At 40.4% G+C, this 26,964-nt stretch overlaps 1 protein-coding gene across 1 annotated transcript in view; it reads right to left on the reverse strand.

Moving 5' to 3' along the window:
- Positions 1-435: 435 nt before the first annotated feature.
- The window catches only part of LOC126297113 (pancreatic triacylglycerol lipase-like), a 137,714-nt gene continuing 111,185 nt past the window's right edge, over positions 436-26,964 (reverse strand). The window contains exons 6-7 of the mRNA XM_049988099.1: positions 24,159-24,318; positions 436-659 (exon numbers count right to left, since the gene is read on the reverse strand). Coding sequence (XP_049844056.1) covers positions 521-659; positions 24,159-24,318 — 299 coding nt within the window. The 3' untranslated portion in view covers positions 436-520. The remainder of the gene's footprint in view (positions 660-24,158; positions 24,319-26,964) is intronic.

Raw genomic sequence — 26,964 nt, forward strand, 5'->3', positions numbered from 1 at the left:
GGGTCATGTGACATGCATGGGAGAAGCAAGGTTACCCAAGAGACTCATGGGTTCAGCAGTAGAGGGTAGGAGGAGTTGGGGGGCAGACCAAGGAGAAGGTACCTGGATTCGGTTAAGAATGATTTTGAAGTAATAGGTTTAACATCAGAAGAGGAACCAATGTTAGCACTGAATAGGGGATCATGGAGGAATTTTATAAGGGGGGCTATGCTCCAGAATGAATGCTGAAAGGCATAAGCAGTCTTAAATGATGATGATGATGATGCTGTAGACAAGCATTCATGCTGTAATCAGTCATGTACCTGACTTTTTCAGCTCTCGAAAGGAAACTTTTACTCACTCCTTTAATATTTTTATTGAAACGTCTTAAATAACCAAATAATACACAAGAAAAATTTTATGTAGTTTATTATCAACAGTCTCATTTATGTTTACACAAAAGTTCTTACATCTAGCATTATAACGAGTTAACAGCATTGATACATTGCTTAGTATTTTTCACCTCACAGAACTGTTGAAGTCAACCACTGTGCCCTCTGATTTCATTCTCTGGCAGAGGTCTTGCTGTAGTTGGAAGTTGTGGAACATAGATGCCTTCTTTCCCCAGGCCGAAAGGAAAGGATGTACCAGTACGAAGGAAGTAAGAACCACGAGTATTGCTGAAATGAGAAATGTCAGATGTCATATTTTGACAGAACAGTCTTAGAGAAATGAAAAAGTGTATCACGCGAAAGACATTCTATTTATTGCTGTTGGACAGAGAGACAATACTGCATTTGCACTGCTGTGTTCCATTCTTCCATCTATTACAAAGCCAAAACAGGAGAAAACTGCAGACTTGGAAAAAGTTTGATTTTAGAAGAAATGGAGACTGTTGTTGTTGTTGCGGTCTTCAGTCCTGAGACTGGTTTGATGCAGCTCTCCATGCTACTCTATCCTGTGCAAGCTGCTTCATCTCCCAGTACCAACTGCAACCTACATCTTTCTGAATCTGCTTGGTGTGTTCATCTCTTGGTCTCCCTCTATGATTTTTACCCTCCACGCTGCCCTCCAGTACCAAATTGGTGATCCCTTGATGCCTCAGAACATGTCCTACCAACCGATCCCTTCTTTTAGTCAAGTTGTGCCACAAACTTCTCTTCTCCCCAATCCTATTCAATACTTCCTCATTAGTTATGTGATCTACCCATCTAATCTTCAGCATTCTTCTGTAGCACCACATTTTGAAAGCTTCTATTCTCTTCTTGTCCAAACTATTTATCGTCCATGTTTCACTTCCATACATGGCTACACTCCATACAAATACTTTCAGAAATAACTTCCTGACACTTAAATCTATACTCGATGTAAACAAATTTCTCTTCTTCAGAAACACTTTCCTTGCCATTGCCAGTCTACATTTTATATCCTCTCTACTTCAACCATCGTCAGTTATTTTGCTCCCCAAATAGCAAAACTCCTTTACTACTTTAAGTGTCTCATTTCCTAATCTAATTCCCTCAGCATCACCCGACTTAATTCGACTACATTCCATTATCCTCATTTTGCTTTTGTTGATGTTCATCTTATATCCTCCTTTCAAGACACTGTCAATTCCATTCAACTGCTCTTCCAAGTCCTTTGCTGTCTCTGACAGAATTACAATGTCATCGGCAAACCTCAAAGTTTTTATTTCTTCTCCAAGGATTTTAATACCTACTCCGAATTTTTCTTTTGTTTCCTTTACTGCTTGCTCAATATACAGATTGAATAACATCGGGGAGAGGCTACAACCCTGTCTTACTCCCTTCCCAACCACTGCTTCCCTTTCATGTCCCTCGACTCTTATAACTGCCATCTGGTTTCTGTACAAATTGTAAATAGCCTTTCGCTCCCTGTATTTTACCCCTGCCACCTTTAGAATTTGAAAGAGAGTATTCCAGTCAACATTGTCAAAAGCTTTCTCTAAGTCTACAAATGCTAGAAATGTAGGTTTGCCTTTCCTTAATTTTTCTTCTAAGATAAGTCGTAAGGTCAGTATTGCCTCACATGTTCCAATGTTTCTACGGAATCCAAACTGATCTTCCCCGAGGTCGGCTTCTACTAGTTTTTCCATTCGTCTGTAAAGAATTCGTGTTAGTTTTTTGCAGCTGTGGCTTATTAAACTGATTGTTCGCTAATTTTCACATCTGTCAACACCTGCTTTCTTTGGGATTGGAATTATTATATTCTTCTTGAAGTCTGAGGGTATTTCGCCTGTTTCATACATCTTGCTCACCAGATGGTAGAGTTTTGTCAGGCCTAGCTCTCCCAAGGCCGTCAGTAGTTCCAATGGAATGTTGTCTACTCCGGGGGCCTTGTTTCACTCAGGTCTTTCAGTGCTCTGTCAAACTCTTCACGCAATATCATATCTCCCATTTTATCTTCATCTACATCCTCTTCCATTTCCATAATATTGTCCTCAAGTGCATCGCCCTTGTATAGACCCTCTATATACTCCTTCCACCTTTCTGCTTTCCCTTCTTTGCTTAGAACTGGGTTTCCATCTGAGCTCTTGATATTCATGCAAGTGGTTCTCTTATCTCCAAAGGTCTTTAATATTCCTGTAGGCAGCATCTATCTTACCCCTAGTGAGATAAGCCTCTACATCCTTACATTTGTCCTCTAGCCATCCCTGCTTAGCCATATTGCACTTCCTGTCGACCTCATTTTTGAGACGTTTGTATTCCTTTTTGTCTGCTTCATTTATTGCATTTTTATATTTTCTCCTTTCATCAATCAAATTCAATATTTCTTCTGTTACCCAAGGATTTCTACTAGCCCTCGTCTTTTTACCTACTTGATTCTCTGCTGCCTTCACTACTTCATCCCTCAAAGCTACCCATTCTTCTTCTACTGTATTTCTTTCCCCCATTCCTGTCAATTGCTCCCTTATGCTCTCTCTGAAACTCTGTACAACCTCTGGTTCTTTCAGTTTATCCAGGTCCCATCTATTTAATTTCCCACATTTTTGCAGTTTCTTCAGTTTTAATCTACAGGTCATAACCAGTAGATTGTGGTCAGAGTCCACATCTGCCCCTGGAAATGTCTTACAATTTAAAACCTGGTTCCTAAATCTCTGTCTTACCATTATATAATCTATCTGATACCTTTTAGTATCTGCAGGGTTCTTCCATGTATACAACCTTCTTTCATGATTCTTAAACCAAGTATTAGCTATGATTAAGTTGTTCTCTGTGCATAATTCTACCAGGTGGCATCCTCTTTCATTTCTTAGCCCCAATCCATATTCACCTACTATGTTTCCTTCTCTCCCTTTTCCTACACTCAAATTCCAGTCACCCATGATTATTAAATTTTCGTCTCCCTTCACTATCTGAATAATTTCTTTTATTTCATCATACATTTCTTCAATTCCTTCATCATCTGCAGAGCTAGCTGGCATATAAACTTTTACTACTGTAGTAGGTGTGGGCTTCGTATCTATGTTCTCATAAAAAATATACAACTAAAATAAATCAATGGCAGTTCACAGACTGAGACATGTTTATGAGCCATGAATATCAAATTCGTCTTCAAAGTCATGTGCTAACTGTTCTGACAGCTAGCCCATCTGCAGTTCATGCTGGTATCATGTGCACATGGAGGTAATAAAGACAAAACCAGTCATGAAGTGTATACATCAAGTAATGAAACTAGAAATATCTATAAAGCATAACAGCTTTCTACCTGAGTCAAGACAACAGAAAAAATAAATAAGAAATAAAAACTAACACAAAGGTGAGCACTTCCACACAGAGAAAGGCAAGTGATGTAAGGAAGATTATCTGCAAGAACAACTCCAGTTGCCAGGGTAAATAAAGTCCAATAAAGATGTTAAGACTAACATTTGTAGCAGAAGAATATCAAACAAAACTGCAACTCAATGAGTTTTCGGATTATATCAGGTTTTTGATGGGATGCTATTGCAATCTTGCTAAAAATAGTGAGGGTGCATGAAGATAGGGAAATGAGATGGACATTCAGGATGGAGACCTGAAAATGACAATAGGCGAGTAGTTTCTATGTTAAAAAGAGTTGGTGATGCTGCACAAGTCTTAACGCTTTCCTGGACGACAAGAGACAGTGCTGTGTTGGGTTGCGCGACTCACATGTCTCTTCCAGTTGACTCATACATTGTGTGTGCAGCCGATCCTCTTCTTTGGGTCATCAACTAAGTTGCTCTCACCGTTTCATTCTTCTCTAAAGACTGTATCAGGTTAAAGGGAATAATATTAACCAACTCTCTATTCTTGAAATAAATCATGTACTTGTAGAATCTTTGCAGTTCAACATCAATATATTTTCAACTCTCACCCCCAAAGTACCAATTATTCTGTACAAGCTCCAGCAAGCCAACTGGTTCCAAGATAAATGTCAGAATCAACAAAACACCCATACAATTACATATGTGCTGCCTCATGCAGAGCCGAGACATTAAGTAAGAGTCTCTACACAATACACACTTAATCTGTCTCTGCAACAATCCCCATGACACCACAAACATTATACAAACACTCTTTGACTTTTTGATATAAATCTCAAGGTGCTGCTGGTAACCACTTGTCGGGGCCACTCGTCTGACGCAGCTCCTGGCTTCTTGTGACAGCTGTCTCTCCTGCACACACAGATATGTGTGGCACAGTAAAAAGGCTCTCTCACAATCGTCATTAAAATATTGGGTGTTCGAGATTGTGGAGAGCCAAGTGTTTCTAGAATTTACTCCCAAACTCTCGAAGCACTAAACAAGGTACACAATTTTATCATGGTTTCCCAGCAGGAAAGGTGATTTGAAATTGTTGGGACAGACAGAGTAAGAGACACTGAGAAAACAGGGTCCTACCCACAGAGCAAGCGTGTGTTCTTCTGGTAAAAGTCTGGCCAAAATGCAAGACTAGGAAGACCATCCCAGGCAATACAAATGTCAGTTAACAATGTCAGGCTGGCACAACCAGCAACACCAAGCAGTGAACCTACTGTTCAGCAACAAACTGTGGCTACAACAGACCAAACTAGTGAAGTAATAATTGAAGACCTAGGAAAATATAATATTGACAGAATGCCCAGTGTACAGACACCAGTCCTGAACCCACAACGAGATGGTTATTGGGCGGAGGTCGATATATCAAACAGATAACAACTCATTGTGCCCGAGGATAAACAACATGAACAGCGAATGTCTGCTTTGACTACAAACATCATCATTACATTTACGGCAAACGCTGTGCTGGAAGCCCAACCAAAAGTCAGAATCCTGCTGATTATAATTTACTATGTAGAAAACTAACTCTAGGCTATATTCCAGAGAGATAAGGTGAAATATAACAGATTCACTGAAGACCAGAAATCTGCATTACAATCCTAATTCTTTAAGGAGTAGTCACACTCAAAAACAACCAGTGACCGAGGACACAAGCTCATTCACTTCAGCGAATAAGATATAATCTTTTCACAGCACTATGCGACCTAGCAACATTTCTTACAAGACAAGACCAACATTATTCCTTAGCCTTGTGGAAGGAATTATCAAGGCTTTTGTTACGCCTTACAATGGATGTTGGGCAATGCACAAGAAACTTAAAGTTTCCTGTTTGGAATGCAGTCTACAGACCAAAAAGATGGAGAAAAATGAATTTCTGATGAGGTATGTTAGACATCAAGTCCAGCGGTGACTGTCAAAACAATAGGTGAAATAAATTTTGTGGCTGAAAGACACAAATTTAGTGGATGAAGATCCACAGACTGGAAATTTCATTCAAGATCCGAAGAGCTACAAAACAAGCTTCTACAATTATGATACTGGCAGAACAACAGAACGTTGTTGCTATGGTCTTGTGACAGCTGATAGTGCGTGAATTATGAATTAACATATGTACACTGGGTGTAGGTATCAGTGGCTGGGAGTGAGGAATCTGTCGATGGCATAACCTGGGCAAGTCAGACTGGGCCCATAAGGAGTCTTCTACAAAACAATCTTCAAACTTTGTCCACATGTCAGAAACATAACCACAAGAAGTTACTTTTCAGCATTTCATGGTCAATTTCTCAGATTTGGGTTTGGATAATGTGAAGCTGCCAATGTTTGGGAATGGCTTGAACTTTGCTCCTAAGCCTAGAACCTAGTGTTTAACTGGTTTTATTAGTGGTATTGAAAAGCTGTTAAGCCCCTTCCCAGTCGTGCAGCAGAAGAAATAAGGATGAAATATGTGGTGCACTTATGACGGTTCCTTCTCGGGAGAGTAATGTTTCTTTTATGGAAAGGGCTGCACCACTCAAATTATGATGAGATCCCCACACACTGTTCCTTCCAATGGGTAAGGGAAACACCAGTGTACTGTTGTGATGTAGGTCTTTGAATAGAATATTTACAGTCTGCTGAGTGAACAAAATACAGGAAAATTGATAAAGGCACTACATGGAGAGTAGAAAGAAAAAATGTAAGTAGTGTTGAGTTATTCTCCTGTTTGGCAAGAAGTTGTGAAAAGATTAAGACTTCAAGCTCTGTTCGACCAAGTTTATGTGGCCTTCCAAAATTCACAAAGAAGATGTACCAACATGTCCTAATGTGTGTAATATCAGCATGGCAAAGTGTGACTAGCTAGACATGCCACTTTGTTGCTGAGACTTTTTGTGGCAAAATGCTTGCATCATGTTCACAGCTCTGCCAACTTCATTAATAGACTGAGCTCAGTAGTACTCAATGAACTGGACTTATTAGTAAGTTTGTCGTCTCACTCTTCACTAAGGTCTCTCTCATGGATTTGTTGTCACTCATTGGTGTAAGTCTGAAGCTGATACAGCAGCACTCTCCAATCACACCTTCTCTCAGCTTACCCTTTATTCAATAGTGAATATTTTGAATTGACTGTTGGTGTTGCTAAAGATAATCCTCCCTACCTGATGGTAAGTAACATTTTTATGGAATACTTTGGGGAGAGGACACTTGAATCAGTGGAACTTAAGCCAAAGGCCTTTTTGGTGACACAGTGATGATGCTTTTTTAGTGTTGACACACCAGGAAGAGGAGCAATCATGTTTTTACAACATCTGAATTCAATCAATGAGAATATCTAATTTATGGTGGGAGTGGAAAAAGACAGCTGTCTACTGTCCGTTTACCATAAGTCCACACATATGGACCTATATTTGGAGGCCTCTAGCTGTCATCACTCATCACATACTACAGATGTCCTTCAAATGTTGGTACACAGGGCACATGTTGTGTCTGAGAGATACAGCCTTGCAAAGGAACTGGAACATCTATGATTTAAATTTTGATTAAAACTCATCAGCAACAGTGTGCAAAGACTTCCGGTGTTGGCAGTCGCCGTCGTTCTTCCAATGGCCTTGTGAAAGATAGCAGAGGTGTGGACACGGATTCAGGACACTCTCTTGTGCCCCTAAAAGGTGGAAGAATCAACAGTAAGCAATGGGAAGAGGATGCATAAGACAATGGAAACCACTGTATTAAAGGCACATAACATGTATTCACAGGCTACATGGCTTGTAACTGAAAAACTCTCATGATGATCTATCCGTTGGCAAAACATTCTGGACTGGCCTCCATTCAGATATCTGAGAGGGGACTGCCAAGAGGGAGACGGCCATGAGAAAAAGATTGAATAACAAATGAAAAGGTAGCACTTGATGACTTGGATTGTAGAATGTCAGAAGTTTTAACATGGTAGGGAAGCTAGAAATTCTGAAAAGGGAAACAAAGCCTTAATCTAGTTATATCGGGTGTCAATGAAATGAACTGGGAAGAAGATAAGGATTTCTCATCAGAAGAATTTAGCGTAACATCAACAGCAGCAGAAAATGGTGTAATGGAAGTAGGATTTATTGTAACTGGGTAGTTCTCATCAGATTTGACAGCATTCCAACACTGTCATCCACAGTTCACGTATGAGGATATTGAATGGGTAATTCAGTATGTAAAAGAAAATTACAATGTAATAGTCATGGAATGCTGGAATGCAGTTGCAGGGGAAGGATTAGAAGAAAGAGTTATGGGAGAATATGGGCATAGTAATAGGAATGAGAGGACAGAAAGACTAAATGAGTTCTGCAATAAATGTCAGCTGGTAATAGAGAATAGTCCTGTTCAGACATCACAAGAGGATGGGGTGTACACAGAAAAGCTCTGGAGGCACTGGAAGATTCCTGTAGGAGTACATCAGACTGAGATTCCGAAATTAGATATTGGTTTGTAAGGCATACCCAGGAGTAGATGTAGACTCAGACCACAGTTTAATAATCATGAAGAGTGCATTGAAATTTAAGAGAATCGACCAGAAGAACAATTGTGGAAGCAAGCTGTAAGCTGAGGAACGATGAAATACATTTGAAGTTCGCTAAAGATGTGGATATTGCAGTAGTGAATACCAGAGCAGCAGTTCAGTTGAAGAGGAATGGAAATCCCTAAAAATAGCAATCACATAAGTTGAACAATCAAATTTAGGTACAAGGAAGGTGACTGTGAAGAAACTTGGGTAATAGTAGAAATGCTTCAATTGATGGACGAAAGAAGTACAAAGATGTTCAGAGAAAGACAGAATACAGAAACATAAATCACGTAAAATGAAATAAATAGTAAATGCCCAGGCAAAATGGCTACAGGAAAAGTGATCGTCATTTCAGCATTTAGAGAAGTCAAAACAACCTTTGGTGAAATTACAAGCAAGACTGGCAACATTAACAGTGTAATGGGAATCCCGCTGTTAAATTCAGAGGAAAGAGAGGATGTATGGAAAGAGTACACCAAAGGCCTATGTGAGGGAGAGGAATTGTCTGATGATGCAATAGAAGCAGAAACTGGAGTTGATATGGAAGAGACAGAGGATCTAGTATTAGGGTCAGAATTTAAAAGAGCTCTGGAAGACTTAAGGTCACATAAGGTGGAAGGGATAGATAGCATTTAATCGGAATTTCTAAAAATCGCTGGGGGAAATCGCAACCAAATGACTGTTCAAGCTCGTATGTGGGATCTATAAGACAGGAAACACACCATCAGACTTACGCAAAAATGTCATCCACACAATTCTGCAGGTAGTGTGAGCATATAACTGCAAGAACTATCGCACATTCTGCTTAACAGCTCATGCATCTAAGTTGCTAACAAACACAATACACAGATGAAAGGAAAAGCAGCAGAGGGCTATATCGCGGGCATTACTTTTCAGCATGCCCTCATACAAGAGCCAAAGGGGGAGAATAAGATTGGAAGACCAAGAACTAAGTGCTCGGATTAAAAGAGACGTAAGACAGGGATGCTATCTTCTGGCCCCACTGTTTACTGTACACACACAAAAGTAATGAGAAAAATAAAAGAAAGACTGAAGAATGGAATTAAAATTCAGAGCATACGGATATCGATGGTAAGATACGCTGATGGCACTGCTACCTTCAAAGAAGGTGAAGAAGAATCTATTAAACAGAATGAGTAGTCTAATGACTACAGTATATGGATTGAAGGTACTGTAGAAAGTTTAGAGTAAATAGAAGTAGCAGAAATAAAAACAGTAAGAAGCCAAGCATCAAAATTGGTGATAACAAAGTAGACTAAATTAAGGAATTATTATGCCTTGGAAGCAAAGTATCCTGTGATGGATGAAGGAAAAAGAGCATAAAAAGCAGAGTAGCACAGGCAAAGAGTACGTACTTGACTGAAGGGAGTCTATTACTATCAAACATAAGTAGTGGAGCAAAGGATGTTTCAGGACAGCTTGCATTGCTGTCAGGTATCTCAGGGTCAGTGTTTGTTGCCAAATCTCCTCAAAGGATCAATGTCCTGAGATAGTTGTCCTCCTTCTAGATCATAGGTAAAAGTTCTATCTGTGGCAAAGGATCTACTGTTCTCTACAAGTCAGTCTGTTGCCCTTATCACTTTTATTAATGACCTGTCATATTGACATATCACTTTTATCATTATTATTAATGACATGTTGCTTTCATCATCATTATTTAATACTTGATCATAATGATTTATTACCTAAAAATAATGATTTTCAACAACCAGTTCAAAAAGACCTAACCACTCCCTTGGTCTTACTAACCATCTGACAAATTAGTCACTTGTACACCATAGTGGAAGGTCATGACTAACAATCAGACAGATTCCTCACTCATGTTCAGTTATATGCCTTAAACTCTTATGCAATTTTGGCTTTTGCAGCAGAGTATTATTCCCAATGGCACTTCTGCAACATATGACAACATTCTTCCATTACTATCTACAGTTTTGGAGCTTTTTGCTAGAATTTTGCTGATTTTTCGAAACAGATACATTTCAGAGATCATAAATAAATGTTTAACAGATAACACAGTTCATTATTGGAACAATTAAACTTTCAAACAACTGACAGCTTACTAGGGTCTTGGGAATTAACAGTTAACATCGATTAGGTGCATACTAAGTTCATGATTAGGTGTGTTAAAACCCCATACTCTATGACGTCACACAAGTGCGAAACAATATACTTCCAATTACCTAGTGTCAACTATTAATCAAGGTCATTCAATTAGCCATTTCCACCTACTTCCCTCAATGTCAGTCAACTACTTTTCAAGATTGTTATCCATGGATGCATGTATATAATATTAACTAAGGGACATTTAATTTTTAACCAATCACTGGTCACTGTTGTGTGCGTATCCCTTTCAGACCTTTTTTTGCTGGAGGAAGAAGAATTTTTTATGTGGTAATGTCCTTAGGTGATTTTTCAATGGTTTTAGATGCAATATTTATATAAAACATGTACCCATTTACAAAACATATTTTGTGCATGTGTCTTCATTTTATGGACTAAAATAACTAATTATAAAATATTCTCTATTGCAATAAATAGTAAACTGATCATTCAATAACCACCGTGCAAAATAACAATAACAATATTGAGTTATACAGTAGAATATAGTGAACCAATCACATCCGTGTATTCTGATGCTCACGAACTGCTGCACACTGCTGATATTTTCATTGTGATGCCTAACAGTTAGCAGCACTTGCGCATGATGAAAAGGTTGAACATTCACAAATGTGTACCCCGATTTCCAATGGGAAAAAATACTTCTATTGCAACCATGACACAGTAAAAGTTAATGTACACACTTGCAGCCAGAGGGTCTGAAAGTGTTAGTGTAGGATGGAATAATACAAGAACGTTTATTTATCTAAAGCAAAATAACAATCTATCCACAGCACTCCACTGGTCAAACATCTACGTTTACATGCATATACCACATATGCTGGATGGCGGGGTGTATCACATACCACTACTAATATCCATTTCATAATGATTGACCCCTGACTTTCTGGCCAGACTGCATTACGAACTTCTATATTTTACCTTGTTGGAATCGTGTAAATATCTACTTTTGTTTAGTATATTAATATTACATCTTAGTTGAAATGGGGGCGACATACGCTCTAATATTTAAGAGAAACCATGTGTTTTCTAGCTTTTTTCGGCCAGGTTAACTTTAAGGACGTATGAAAATTAGACCTTAAGTAGTAGAAAAAATGCCTTTGCTCAATTTTGTTCTATTTACAGGTCGATTTTCGTTATTTTCTCATCACTATAATATTAAACGCAAGACGCTGGCATTGACATTACCGTTGCAATTATTGCGAAGGTGTAGCTTGAATTTTTTTTTGTTGCGTCATTTGTGTTTGTTAATGAGTACTCCTCGCGTTTGTTAGATAAGGGTTAGTAAAGCCATTGTGTTAGTAGCTGCAATATATGCGAGGCTGTAGTTGTCACACCGGCGCGCCGCCATAAGCATCTGTTCATCAGCGAAGAACGGCAACTTCGTAGTCACGTTCCAAAACCTCAAATGGCTCTGAGCATTATGGGACTTAACTTCTGAGGTCATCTGTCCCCTAGAACTTAGAACTACTTAAACCTAACTAACCTAAGGACATCACACACATCCATGCCTGAGGCAGGATTCGAACCTGCGACCGTAGCGGTCGCGCGGTTCCGGGCTGTAGCGCCTAGAAAGGCTCGGCCACTCACGCTGGCAGACGCGTTCCAGTACAAAATAGCCGCGTTTGGTGTTTGTTGCGAGTAGAAAGAAATAATATGGGAAATTACAAATAAATGCTGGATATGCAAGTAGCTCACAATAAGGAACATTGGTAAAGTACATTTTAACAGTAAATCGAAACGTCGATTACCTTGAATAAATTATGCGGTAAAGAATGGGGATTGAAATAAAACCTACTTTAATCGCTTTTGCTTCTGGCTGGGATCTCGCTGCTGCTATTGCACTCGCCTACTTGGATCAGCATTGGTTCTATTGCTATGTCAAGACAGTGGAATCTTTGTGCTTAATTGTTTTCAAGTTTGTGTACATCAGTAGAGTGACCAGACGTCCGGATTAATCCGGACATGTCCTCATTTTTAGCTCTTTGTCCGGGGTCAGGGGGGATTTTTACAGTGTCTGACTTTTTCGCAAAGTTGAGCGTAATACAGTTAAATTTACAATTCGTCCCGTTCAATTGCTCTTTTCGTAAATATTTTAACTGTTGGCACAGCCTTTGAGATATACATACACGAAGGCGGTGTTAGTAGGTGGCACCAGGATTGTCGATGTTATCACTGATCGACCATAAGCGAATGCAAATATCGATTATTTAAAATCTTCGTTTCGTATCTTCGCTTTCTATTGGCTTGGCTTCCTGTAGTGCACTTTTGATTTGTGAGTGTAATTTTTAAGCGAGTGAGTTATGTAAAATGTATGGCTATGAGTAAACGAAAGTGTACATTTCCTGATGTCCTTTCCGGAAAAAAACCGGCTTTCAAGAAAGGGAGAAATGAATTTGAAATGGAATGTAACGTACGTCTCAGTGGCCAATAAAGGTCAGAAATAACTCGACAGAGTGTCATGGTTTTATTTCATTGTTTCATAGTCATTCAATTTTTTGTATTCGGAAAGTTAAAGTGCAGTTTACATGTTGTCAGCTGCTGCTTGAACTGTAGATGTTGGTAGCGGTGCGTCGAATGAAGGGAGGTGAATGGTCTTACGTTTTTCGCTTTCTAAACAATTCCGTGTTGTTGACATGGCAAAAGAATTCACGCCACACTGTCACAACAATCAATGTTTTTAATTGTTTTTATATTGCTCAGTTAACTACCACCTGACCATCAGTAATAATTTACTACTAGTTTTACTGGTAATTACCGGCAGTCATGTGACTTGTCCAAAGCTGATGGGTGGTACCCTCATCTGCAGTTGACCTGTTTGATGTATCCTCTTTTTTCTTCCTTTGTCCTCCTTTTTAAACAATTGCATCTGGTCGCCCTATGTACAAGATTCACTGACTTTCTTCACACACTTTGGGGAACACTTTCCTGAGGGGAGCGTCACAACAGTAAAGTTACATTCATTTTAAAATTCTTATCCTCCTTTGCTACCTTGTCCTTGACAAATGCCCGTTTAATGGCGTTCAATACACAGTGCGCCACAGGCAACCACAGAAGTTTAATTTCTTTTTCCACTGATCGCAATATACTTTCCAAAAAGGTATTCCTGTGGCCTGAAGTAGGGTCGCAGTGTTCCAGTAGGACAGCTTTAGTAAGTTCCTCATATGATGTGACATTAGCTGAAAGCTGTACATTATTGCTTCCCAACCATTCAAGAGCAGAACGCTTTCTCCATTTCATGGATGGATTTCGTCATACTGGATTTATCATCGCGCACATCTGTTTGGTAATTTTTCGAGAACGCTCGTAAACCACTCTGCGTAGTGTCTGGCATTCATTTCACAATGATAATCTGCACCTCCTTTTTGCCCAATAGAAAATAAGCCAGCAGTTCCCTACGTGGCACATTATAATCCTTCTTTCCAGAACCGGACGGTGTTTGAATTCCTCCTTTCCAGCCATTTCACTCTCGAACACTTCTTATGTGATAATTCATTCATTCATTCATTCTGATGCCTAAGGCATTTTTTGTTCCTGCTAACCAAACTTTCTGGAATGATTTACACCACACCAACTCTCATCAGTGTAATGAATAGTCCATCCAGTATAGTGCAAGTGTCTTATTTCTCGCAAGAACTTGTCTCTTTTTTTTCTTTCATTTGTTTGTTTTTCCATCAGCACAGGTTTTTTTGTTGAACGTTTTGTATCTGAAACCCAATTTTCGAATAACACGTCAAAGGATCGTTTCAGTCATATCAGGAAAATCTTCCACTAAGTCTTCAAATTTTCCAATTCGGCTGCCACTGTTGGAAACTGCATTATTCTTCTTATGGCTCCCTATGTAAACTCGTTCAATACAAACTTCCGCCGCCTGTGACAACGCTTTGTTGGTGATGCAAGACATGAATTTTCTCTATATTCTCTCTCGAAATTCACTTCACAGTACTTTCACTAATACCGAGATATCCAGAAGCACTCTTTATTCGCTGTGGTACGGAACTGCTCGCGCCGTGTTCCTTTTTCGGCCTCAAAGTAAGCACACACGCTGATCACCACAGACGTTTTACAGCTCCGTAAATGATGCATTGTTCTACATAAGTGCAAGGCAACAAATTATGTTACGAGCACTGTCTCACACGAATACACGACTACGAATGGAAGCACGATTTTTTCCTATCTGATGGTTTAGCCGCGATGTAACACCGCAACAATGAAGTGGAAATACTGTTCAGAGGTCTGGCGACATAGCACACGCGAGCACGCGGCTCATAGAAATGGAAAAGCAAATAAATTAAAGATGTGATATTAGCGCTTTATACGGATTTAAGTGCATAAAAACATAACACCTGTGCAAGGCAATAACAGAGCTTGCATTTACATTTTTCGCATTATTAGTATGTATCTCCACTAGGCGAACTGCACCAAGCAACGCCCACCATTATCAGTACAAAACTAACTGGAAAGCAACGACAATTCGTCTGGAAATTGAGTGTGCTTGTACATTAAACTGTGCAGAGGGAATTTTTCTCCTAATTGCAGTCTGACTTCAATGACTCCTCAAATTTGACACTCGCCAAAAAATGGTCGGAAAAGCACGATTTCTCGTAAATATTATCGCGTATGCCGACTCATTTTCAACTAAATTGTAATATCCATACACCAAATAAAAGTAGACATTTCCACGATTCCGACAGGTTATAACACATAGATGTTCATCATACGATGTTTCCATAATAAGAGCTCTAAGTCAGGAGTCAATCTTTATGAAATGGATAATAGTCATTTCCTTTCACGTTCCACTAGCAAATAGAGTGAGGGAGAAGCGACTGTCGAAAAGCCGTTGTACGAGCCCTAATTTTTTGTACCATATCTTCGTGGTCCGTAGACGAAAAGTGCGTTGGCGACAACAGAATTGTTCTGCAGCAGGCCATGCTGGTTCTGTAAATTTCCGCAGTAGCCCCTCACGAAAAGAGCGTCGTCTTACATCCAGGGATTCCCAATTGCGTTCACGAAGCGTCTCTGTAATACAGGGTGGACATAAAGTCCCAGAACACTTTCTATTATTTATTAAACAAGAACCAAACATTGTACAGATAACATACATATGTCATTTTCAAGAGAAACCCTGGAAGTTTTTTTTTTCATGTACTCCGCTACAGTGTAGTTTGGTAATTTGCCGATAGTCAGCGCTAGTCGCAAACATGGCGAGTTGAGGTGCAGAGCGAGCTTTCCGTGTACGGGGTCCAAAGAAATTGGTGCGTCGTGAATCCTTTGAACTCGAAATGGCTCCAGTGACTGGGGAAAGTCCTGCGACAGAAGCTGTCTATGAAACCATTCAGATTGGAGCTGGTGCAGAAGCTCAATGACGACGACAAAGACAGGCGTTTTGAGTTTTGTTCGCAGTTGCAACAACTGAATGAGGATGGGGATGGCATTGTTGATCGCTTAATTTTTAGCGGCGAAGCCGCTTTTCACACTAATGGGAAAATGAATAGGGGTAGTTGTAGAATCTGGGGTACATAGCATCCACAGAAATGCGTTGAATTTGAGTTTGATTCCCCAAAAGTAAGTGTTTTCTGTGGCTTGTCACGTTGAAAACTGTACGGGTCATTCTCCTTCGCCGAGAGCACTGTCACTGGATATTCCTACTTGGACATGTTGCAGCAATGGCTGATGCCCCAAATGCAGTCGGCCTCTCCGTTCATCTTTCAGTAGGATGGGGCCCCACCTCATTTTCGTGGGTACCTGAACACAGAACTGCCACATTAATGGGTCAGCCGTGCTACAGAAGGGGACAACTGCTTTATAAAATGGCCTCCGTGATCACCAGATCTCACTCTGTGTGACTTTTTTCTGTGGGGACACTTTAAAGATCTGGTGTATGTACCGCCTCTACCACGTGATGTAGCAGAGCTCCGGGAGAGAATATGGGAAGCGACTGCCACAGTGGACGATGCCATGCCGGGACGCGGTACGGCAAGAATTCGATTACCGGCTCACTCGTGGTTCGCATATCGAGTGTTTGTAAAAAAAAACTTTCAGAGTTTCTCTTCAAAATGCAATAAGTATGACATCTGTACAGTGTTTAGTTCTTGTGCAATGGATAATTGAAAGTGTTCCCAGACTTTATGTACACCCTGTACTTGTGTACCGCTCGTATCTACCAGTAACAAATCTGGCAGCCTGCCTCTGAATTGCTTCTGCGCCTTCCTTAAATCCGACCTCGTTAGGATCCCAAACTTCGAACAGTACTCAAGAATGAATCATGCTAGTGTTCTATACACTGTTTTCTTTATGGATGAGTTGCAGTTTTCCAAAATTCTCTCAATGAAATGAAGTCGAGTGTTTGTCTTCCCTACTACCAACCTGACACACTCATTCCATTTCACATCGCTTTGCAGCGTTGAGCTTAAATATTTAATTGACGTGTTTGTGTCATGCAGCACCCTACTAAAGCTATATTCGAATGTTACAGAACTGTTTCTCCCACTCGTCCGCATTAAATTATATTTTTCTGTATTTAGAGAAATCTGCGATTCATCACACCAACTGCTAATTCTAAGTCATCTTGTATACTCCTACAGTCATGATCACCCTGTCTGTCAGATCATTTATGTATACAGGGAATAAGAGTGGTCCTATCAGCTATTCCTGAGCCGCTCCTGATGATGCCCTTGTCTCTGAAGAACACTCGTTGTCGAGGACAACATACCTGTCTCCTATTATTAAAATGGTTAAAATGGCTCTGAGCACTATGGGACTCAACTGCTGTGGTCAGCAGTCCCCTAGAACTTAGAACTACTTAAACCTAACTAACCTAAGGACATCACATACATCCATGCCCGAGGCAGGATTCGAACCTGCGACCGTAGCAGTCGCACGGTTCCGGACTGCGCGCCTAGAACCGCGAGACCACCGCGGCCGGCTCCTATTATTAAAAAAGTCTACAAACCACTCACAGACCTGGGAATCTAAGCCGTATGCTCACTCCTTTGTCAACAGTCTGCAATAGGACACCGCATCAAATGCTTTCCGGAAATCTAGGAACACGAAATCTGTCTGCTGCTCGCCAACCGTTGTTTGTAAGCTATAATTTGGGAAAAGGGCAAGCTGAGTTTTATATGAGCGATGATTTCTAAATCTTTGCTGATTTGTGGACAGAAGCTTTTTTGCTTTGCTGATTTGTAGACAGAAGCTTTTTTGTCTCAAGGAAACAGTGTATTCAGAATACACTGTGTGATGAAAATTATCCGGACATCCCCGAAAACATACATTTTTCATATTAGGTGCACTGTGCTGCCACCTACTGCCAGGTACTTGATATCAGCGACCTCAGTTGTCTTTAGACAGTGTGAGAGAGCAGAATGGGGCACTCCACGGAACTCATGGACGTCGAACGTGGTCAGGTGATTGGGTGTCATTTGTGTCATACATCTGTACGCGAGATTTCCGCACCCCTAAACATCCCTAGGTCAACTGTTTCTGATGTGATAGTAAAGTGGAAACGTGAACGGATACGTACAGCACAAAAGCATACATGCCGACCTCATCTGTTGACTGACAGAGACCTCCGAGAGTTGAAGAGGGTCGTAATGTGTAATAGGGAGATATCTGTCCAGACCATCACACAGGAATTCCAAACTGCATCAGGAATCACTGCAAGTACTATGACAGTTAGGCTGGAAGTGAGAAAACTTGGATTTCATGGTCGAGTGGCTGCTCGTAAGCCACACATCACGCTGGTAAACGCCAAACGACGCCTCGCTTGGTGTAAGGAGCGTAAGCATTCGACGTTTGAACAGTCAAAAAACTTAGTGTGGAGTGACGAATCACGGTACACAATGTGGCGATCCAATGGCAGGGTGTGGGTATGGTGAATGCCCGGTGAATGTCATCTGCCCACGTGTATAGTGCGGTATTTTGCGTCTTCCAATGTGCATGCGGTAAATGGGGAAATATGAACTATGGTGACATTATTACCAAACACGTCCATGCAGATCCAACATGTTCTTATTCTTTTGCTGGCTGCCACAGGACAAAATCTGGTAGACATCCATTGGGGAATGAGGAATGTGTATGGGGTAGCATGTCTGCCAAAAACCACCATTGTGGAATGGTGGAACAAGGGGTTCTGCTGCTTCATGATAATGCATGTCCTCAGTTTGTAAATGTCAGGATGCGGAAGTGGGAGACGTTCAGGCACTTTCCGTATAGTCCTGATCACTCCCCATGTGATTATCATGCCTTCAGTCCCTTAAAAAAGGCCTTGAAGTGTCGATGATACCTGTTGGATGAGGATGTGCAGCAGGCGATTATGGACTTCTCACATAGCAGGACTCAACGTTTCATTACCCATGGGTACCTTCAACGTGGTGTGGTGGTGAGATGATTGCCTCAATAGTCACAGAGATTTTACCTGATTGGCATACAGATTCTGGACTGTACGACCTTGGAAAGGAAACTTTTTGATCGACGCCTATGTATAAGCTCTTCAGTATGCTATTTCATTGACAGGTCATGTAGTTTCAGCTATGTGACAGATAAGTCAGTGCTGTGCACTTTAATCTGTAAGTTAGGTAAGTAGTACAAATAAGCAAGTCATGTGTGTTTCGATAAATAATACACACAATTCTTGACTCTTTAAGTGTGATACTGTTGTCATCGACAAGCGCACATTAACCTTTAAGTTAGATCAGCAATAGGACCATGTATATTTTGTGATCTTAAAGAACAAATATTTCAAGTTTTGATAAATAGTCCATGCAGTTTTTGATTTCTTTAAAGTGTGGTACAGGGTCAAACCATGTTCACCTTGAAGTGCTGCCTAATCTGTAAGTTACATCAGCTGTGCCAAAATGCGAACTTCATATATTTTTTTCACTGTTCAAAAAAAAAAAAAAATGGCTCTGAGCACTATGGGACTTAACAGCTGTGGTCATCAGTCCCCTAGAACTTAGAACTACTTAAACCTAACTAACCTAAGGACATCACACACATCCATGCCCGAGGCAGGGTTCGAACCTGCAACCGTAGCAGTCGCGCAGTTTTTTTTTCCACTGTTATAGAACAATTAAGTTATAACAGTAGTGACTTGTGTTTTGGACTCAACATCAATATCTATTTTGATAAATAACACAGACAATTTTATTTTCGTGCAAACATAGTATTTTTGAAATATCGAACTTTTCTCTCTGTGTGGCACCTTGGCCAGCATTGCCTTTGACTCTCTTGTGTTTCATTTCATATCTGATTCTGTTTGCAGTTGCATGTAGCAGAGTAAGTGATACAATGGGCGAAGATCTCGTCAAAATGCATCACTTTAGTACGCGTCTCGATCAAAAGTAATGAAAAAAGCTATTTTACCCAGTCAATAACATTAATTACATTTTTCTTTCTGCATTATCTACTTCCTTTCATAAAAGGTGTTTGGGCAGGTTCGTTTTTGTAACAAAGCCTCATTTAGGCGTAAGATGAAGTGTTAACTATCACTGCTGGCTGTTGTTGTAGCCTTATGTGTTTTGTACTGTTATAGAACAATTTACTTGTGAAAATAGCATTGTGGAAATTAATGTGAGAGTTCTCAGCCATGTTTTAGCCATCAAGTGAATGTTGCATAATAATTGCGTATGGAAATTGATCTGAGAGATCACAGTCATGTTTTAGGCATCAAGTGTATGTTGCACAATAATCGCACTATTCCAGTAGATGACACATTATTTTAGCTAACATGCATTGTATGGAACATAATACAGACGTTTTTAGGGGTGGAAATAACATTGTCATAAATATTGTGTAGCTGATGAAGATCACATATTTTTGACACACATTAATAAATTACATTGACATAAACATCATTTTGCTGATCAAGTGTACTTATTTTTGTAGATGTGCAATTAACATTGTGAGACTTGACAAGCATATTATTTTAGCTAATATATGTTTTGTACAGTTTTGCAACAATAATACAGACAATTTACATGCAGAGGTATTTAATCTGAGAGTCCATTGTACCTTACACTAAGCATGGTAGGAAGGTGTCCATTGAGAAATGCGGCTTAAGCTGTACATTTGATCAACAGTAGTATTTTGGTAAATATTACAGATACTTTACACATGGGAATATTTAATGTATTGTCCATTGCGCCTTGCACTAATTGTGGAATAAAGCTCGAATTATGTTCATTGACAAGTGCAGCTAAACCTGTAAATTTAACCAGCAATTATTGTGATAAGTAACACAGATATTTTAGAGTGGTGTTATGTTATTTTATTGTCCATCGTGCCTAGCACCAAATGTGGTACAAAGATCAAATATGTCTGCTGACAAATGGGAGGTACAGAGAATGAAGATAGGGACTGCCTATTTTGTTTGAATGACCAGTAAAGAAATGGGCTGGGACTGGTGAATCTTAATATGTATGAGGGTGTCTGAGGTAGTGAGAGCTAAAATTTACTGGTGAGGCAGAATTTTTGCTGATGAAACTTTGTTTTAGGCTACAGCTGACACAGCATCTTGTCCCCTGCATGTAGGCAACCCAAATATGTCATAACATTATAGAAAGGGGTGAGGCTTGTGATATCATGGGGGTAGTACTGAAATGCATGTGTGATGTCACAAATGTAAACAAAATGGACTAGAAGCCCCTTAGCTACACTACTCCTATCTACAAAGTTTCAAGAAAAGCCTTAAGCGAGGAAAATATTATGGCCATTTATGTATCACTTCCACACAAACCATAAAGACAGTATTAGATCAGTTACAGCATGTACAGAGTCTTTTAAGCAGTCAGTCTTCCTTATGCTACATATGTGAATGGAGTGGGTAGAAACTCTAATATGTGGTACAAAGGGACAAATATTGTTCCATGAATTTCACAGTGATTTGCAAAGTACAGATGCATATGTAGATGTAGGTATCAATGGTTCTTCACTGTTCCTATCCAAATTTGACACATGCTGCGAAACTACACTGACGTAAATGGAAAGTATTGTATCTTTAAGCACCACTTCGATATTATCAAATTTTTTGATGTTCATCACATAACTATCAGCAGATTTCCACTCATATGAGATGTGACCGTATGAGCAGAAATACAATGTTGTATTCGTTGTGGTATGGAAGAAAACAACCCCCAAATGTCATACTGAGGAATTTCTTGCAATACCTGAAAAACATTCTGTGTCACTTCATGAAGGTTGCTGCCTGAATCTATTGATATGAAAGTATATGTCTTGAAATCACATCTCAGGCTTTTTCATGAGTGTCAAATCAGGGGACCAGGCAGGCCAATCAAATTTCTGCGTATTGCTCTGAGCATTTGTAGTATGACCTGGCATGTGGATTCTTGCATTACCCACCTGGAATATTCCATTCCCTGATCATAACCATATACTGACGAACATTCAGCCTTCTTTCAGCAGTTACCAGACAAGTCCTGTTGTCAATCCAGTAAGCTGCACGCACCAGGATTCCAATGACTTTTCACCATATCATTAGCAGGATGTTGGTGTCAATCTGACTGCTACAAATACAAATGAGATTCATCACAGAATCCTACAGAATGTTACTCTACATCTCAACTGACTCTGGCTTTACATCATGCGAATCTCTGCTGGCTGTGGAATGGTGTCAATTTATCTAATGTCCAAAATGGCATGATCATTGACTTTTGGGCCACAGGTAGAAGCATTTTCAAAATGGCAAATTGTTCACGTGATGACATGGTAAAAGTATACCATGCATGGAAAAATGGTACTATCCAGTACTGATGTTGAGGTAACCATAGTGCACCATGGGCCTTAGATGACAGGTGTGAACAATGGCTGTGGAAATGTCTATGGGCGAATAGACATGCAACAGTTGAGCAACGAACCATCTAGATGAACCAGGGGGCTACTGGTAGTGTCTCCTCAATGACCATCCAGCGAAATTTGCTGCGTATGAACCTCTGTAGCTGGCACCTGGTTCATGCACTCACGCTGACAGATGTTTGTCGATGAGTAAGGCTGGATTTCGCAAGCCAGTCCCACAATGGGATGTCCACTGAGAAATGACAGGTGGCCTTTTCAGATGACAGATGCCATTGGCATCCATGGTGTGAAAGGTCTGTAAGTAAACACACGGTCACAATCGTTGGAAGGATACCGAAATAGGGAGCATTTTGGTTTGGGGTATGTTTTTTGTGGCATTCCCTGGGTGATCTCACCATTCTGGAAAGCACAATGGATCAACACAGTATGCATCTATCCTTGGGGACCATGTCCACCCCTACATGCAGTTTGCTTTTCGTCAGTGCAATGGCATTTCCAGCAGGACAATGCAAAGTGGCAAGCAGCTTGCAGTGTACATATGTAGTTTGGAGATCAGCAGTATGAGTTTGCTGTATTCCATTGGCCACCAAACTCCCCAGATTAAAACCAAATCGAGAATCTGTGGGACAATCTCGAACAGTTTGTTCAACTGTGAATCCTCACTAGCAACAACACTGGAGTCAGTATGGTTCCACATCCCTGTCAGTACCTTCCAGAACCTCGCTGACTCTATACCTGCACTTTTTGTAGCGGTCTTCACTTCTAAAGGTAGTTATTCAGGTTTTTGACAGGCAGGCATATTAATGTGACTGGATAATGTGTATATCTGGGCATGAAAACACTAGAGTACCAGTTTGGTAGCGTTCAGTCACGGTGTCCATAGTTTAACTCTTTTCATTTTAGTCAATGTAGGATTCCTGGACAAACTGATTGTTGTTGTTGTGGTCTTCAGTCCAGAGGCTGGTTTGATGCAGCTGTCCATGCTATTCTATCTTGTGGGAGCTTCTTCGTCTCCCAGTACCTACTGCAACCTACATCCTTCTGCATCTGCTTAGTGTATTCATCTCTTGGCGTCTCTCTACTAGTTTTACCCTCCACGCTGCCCTCCAATACAAAACTATTCAATACTTCCAATTAGTATGTAATCTACCCATCTAATCTTCAGCATTCTTCTGTAGCACCACATTTCGAAAGCTTCTATTCTCTTCTTGGCCAAACTATTTATCGTCCACGTTTCACTTCCATACAGGGCTACACTCCATACAAATACTTTCAGAAACGACTTCCTGTCTCTTAAATCTATACTCGATGTTCACAAATTTCTCTTCTTCCGGAACGCTTTCCATGCCATTGCCAGTCTACATTTTATATACTCTCTACTTCGGCCATCATTGGTTATTTTGCTCCCCAAACAGCAAACCTCATTTGCTACTTTAAGTGTATCATTTCCTAATTTAATTCCCTCAGCATCACCCAAGTTAAACCGACTACATTCCATTATCCTCGTTTTGCTTTTGTTGATGTTCATTTTATATCCTCCTTTCAAGACACTGTCCATTTCGTTCAACTAACCATATATACTTGGTTAATTATTTGTTTAATTATTTAATTATTATCATATTCCGCACATCATATTTATTATAAAGCAATGATGTGAAACGTGTTAATTGAACGGAGGCTTATCAAACGAAAAAGTAAACGGTTATATGTGTAAATTCTGCTGGCCAAACACTCGTTTGTAAATGACTATTTATTTATTTATAGACGAGAATTTCTCTGTGATAAGTAATGGGTTAACCACAGACATGAGGCCGTGTAACGGCAAGGGAGTATGGTTGCCCCCTATGGAACTTACATTGTGTTAGTGGAAATGATCTCATCAGAGATGTTTGAAACGCTTACCTGTCAGTTGTCGCAAGGATCCCCATATATGCAGTTCGAGTGTTGTTGCAGTTTCCGCTCGTAAACTCCATCCAGGACGTGCACCAGACAGCGGGGAATGCCACTGGCGTCATCAGGGACTCTGCATACATCATGAAGGATCGATGGTGGCTGCATAGATCTGAGCACAAGGGACAACAGTGTCATACCTGTTGGTCTGGCTGGTTTATGGGAGAACACAGAGAACTTAGTTGGTCTCGCACTTGTGAGCCAGTGCCGCACATTCGATTTCCAAAAAACATACCTCCAGTTATGCACACTGCTAACTAATAATATCACAACACCATGAAGACGACATGCCATAAATCTCACACTGGCTTGGAGTTAACTACAAACATGGATGTGACAAAGACTTAGTATTTCAGTGCAACCACGTAAAAAGGTGTGAGTAAAGCTATCTACAATATACACGCAGAGAAAGGTTACGCAGCAGGTTTCTCATTCAGAAATCGCGTTTGAATGGTAGTTGTTTGTCAGGAGATTTCGTTAGGTCCCATGTAAGGACAAACGTCTACCAGCATATGTTGCAATTCAGCAGCGGCGTGATCGTGGCCTATTGAGGCTACAATTTATTATTCTGTGATATTGTAGGTCACCCTGATCGCAATTTCATGACTAATACTAGGTTATAGAATCGAGGGGTTCAAGACGGGCTTACTCAACGCTATGCAGACCGTCGATGGCCCCAACCATTTAGCTACTGAGAGATATGTTACTCTTCTTCGAAAAATTTTTTTTTCAGCAAAATCCCTTTCTGAGTACTTAAATAAAACCTTAATCTACCGAAATATGATGAAACCGAAAATAGATTTTTATCGACCTGAACCACGGTGTGGTCCCCTTGACGAAGAGTATGAAGAGTTGAAATATATTATTGAACAGTACGTTGGTTAAGTCAAGGACATGCCTACAACCGTTTTTCGATTTAAAACTCGCTGTTGTTGAATTTATGAAGGAGTGCGGGAGCGTAAATTCGAGCATCGTGAATGGATTCCAGACCTCACATTTAAAGTGGACTTGATTGGGCACTGCCCCCAGTAAGACACTGCGAAGTGAGAAAAAAACTTTTTTTATTTGATGGAGATGCATTTAAGAAGAAAATCACATTATAGATGGGATATATTCCGACAAACACTATCCAGTTCTCTAAGCTCACAGCCGTTAAATAAAACTGAAGTCTGAAGAATCCATTGTGCCCTTGAAGGAATTGGAAGGATAGTTTTCTAAATGTTTTGAGGATACTACCAATCTTACACCTGTTTCCGAGACCATTTTCCGTTTCAGTTGGAAGCTCCGCGGTGAATGTGCAGACGTAACTGACTGACCTGCGGGGTAATTCCCGTTTTAATAACAAATCCTTTTACGTTATAATTGCCGAGCACGTCTACATTGCTTTCTCCAGATAGAGTTTCCACGTCTGCTTAATGAGGCTACAGAAGTGCTACAATATTTCCATCGACATATTCGTGTGAAAGGCCTTCTTTCGCTTATGAAACTAAATAAGTTACGATTACGTGGCGAACTGAGTGCGAAAATCTATGAAACTCTCTACATATGTCCGTATGCCGTCAGTTTGTAACACATAAAAATTATACGAGTGCTGATCAGTAAGGAATGAGACTGGTTTTTCCCCAGATGTTTATTACTCTATTTCAATGTATACATGATCTTTTTCAGACCACTCCCCTCGTGCGTGAATGCAGTTTTTCTAGTGTCTCCGCCAGTCGAAAATATGGCACAGTTGATCCTTTGTCAGATTCTCGAGAGCCATCTCGCTTTTCTTCAGAGTGCTCAACTCGAATGCCCCGAAGCTTTGAATTTAATGATGGGAATAAAAAGAATCACAAGGTGCAATATTAGGACTATAAGGCAAATGTAGTACTCAGGTAGCGCTGAACTGAGCCACAAACTGCATGGTTTGATTTGTGACACGGGGGCACACATTGCCATGATGAAGTCGGCACCCAGTTTGAGAAAGTTCTGGTCGTTTCCTTACAATGTGCTCGCTCAGCTTAGCCAATACTGACGAGTAGTCTGCTGTTGTAGCAGTAGCGTGGGTGGGAACTGCATGCTGGTAAGTCATTTCATGACAGTCAAAAAAATGTGGTCACCATCAATTTCCTGAATATGGAACAACTTTTGCCTTTTTGGTGTTGGAGAACCTGGCGATTTCCACAATGTGCTGACTAGTTTTCTTTCAGAATGATAATGATGCAGCCGTGACTCATCACCGGAGATAATCGATTGCAAAAACTATCCCCTCCATCAACAAAGAGACGCAGCACCTCACGGCTTGTCTGCATTCGCACAGCCGTTTCTCGCGAACAGACGTGACACAAAATTGCCATAAACACGGGTCATAAGGAGGTGATCACCCTTTATCATAAAACTCCCTTATGAAAACCTCAAAACTTCACTGACATTACGTAATGTTATCCGCCGACTCTAACAAACAATCACAGCAGCTGTGTTGATGACTTCAGTCACAGTGGAAGCCGAAACATTAGGTACGCTTTGTTTAACACATACAAGTTGGTCTTTTTGAAGTCCTTGAACCACCCAAACATTGTTACACTAAGCAGTGCATGTTCAGCCGGCCGCGGTGGTCTCGCGGTTCTAGGCGCGCAGTCCGGAACCGTGCGACTGCTACGGTCGCAGGTTCGAATCCTACCTCGGGCACGGATGTGTGTGATTGTCCTTAGGTTAGTTAGGTTTAAGTAGTTCTAAGTTCTAGGGGACTGATGACCACAGTAGTTGAGTCCCATAG

This window comes from Schistocerca gregaria, chromosome 1 (assembly GCF_023897955.1).
Source record: "Schistocerca gregaria isolate iqSchGreg1 chromosome 1, iqSchGreg1.2, whole genome shotgun sequence".
Lineage (NCBI taxonomy): Eukaryota > Metazoa > Arthropoda > Insecta > Orthoptera > Acrididae > Schistocerca > Schistocerca gregaria.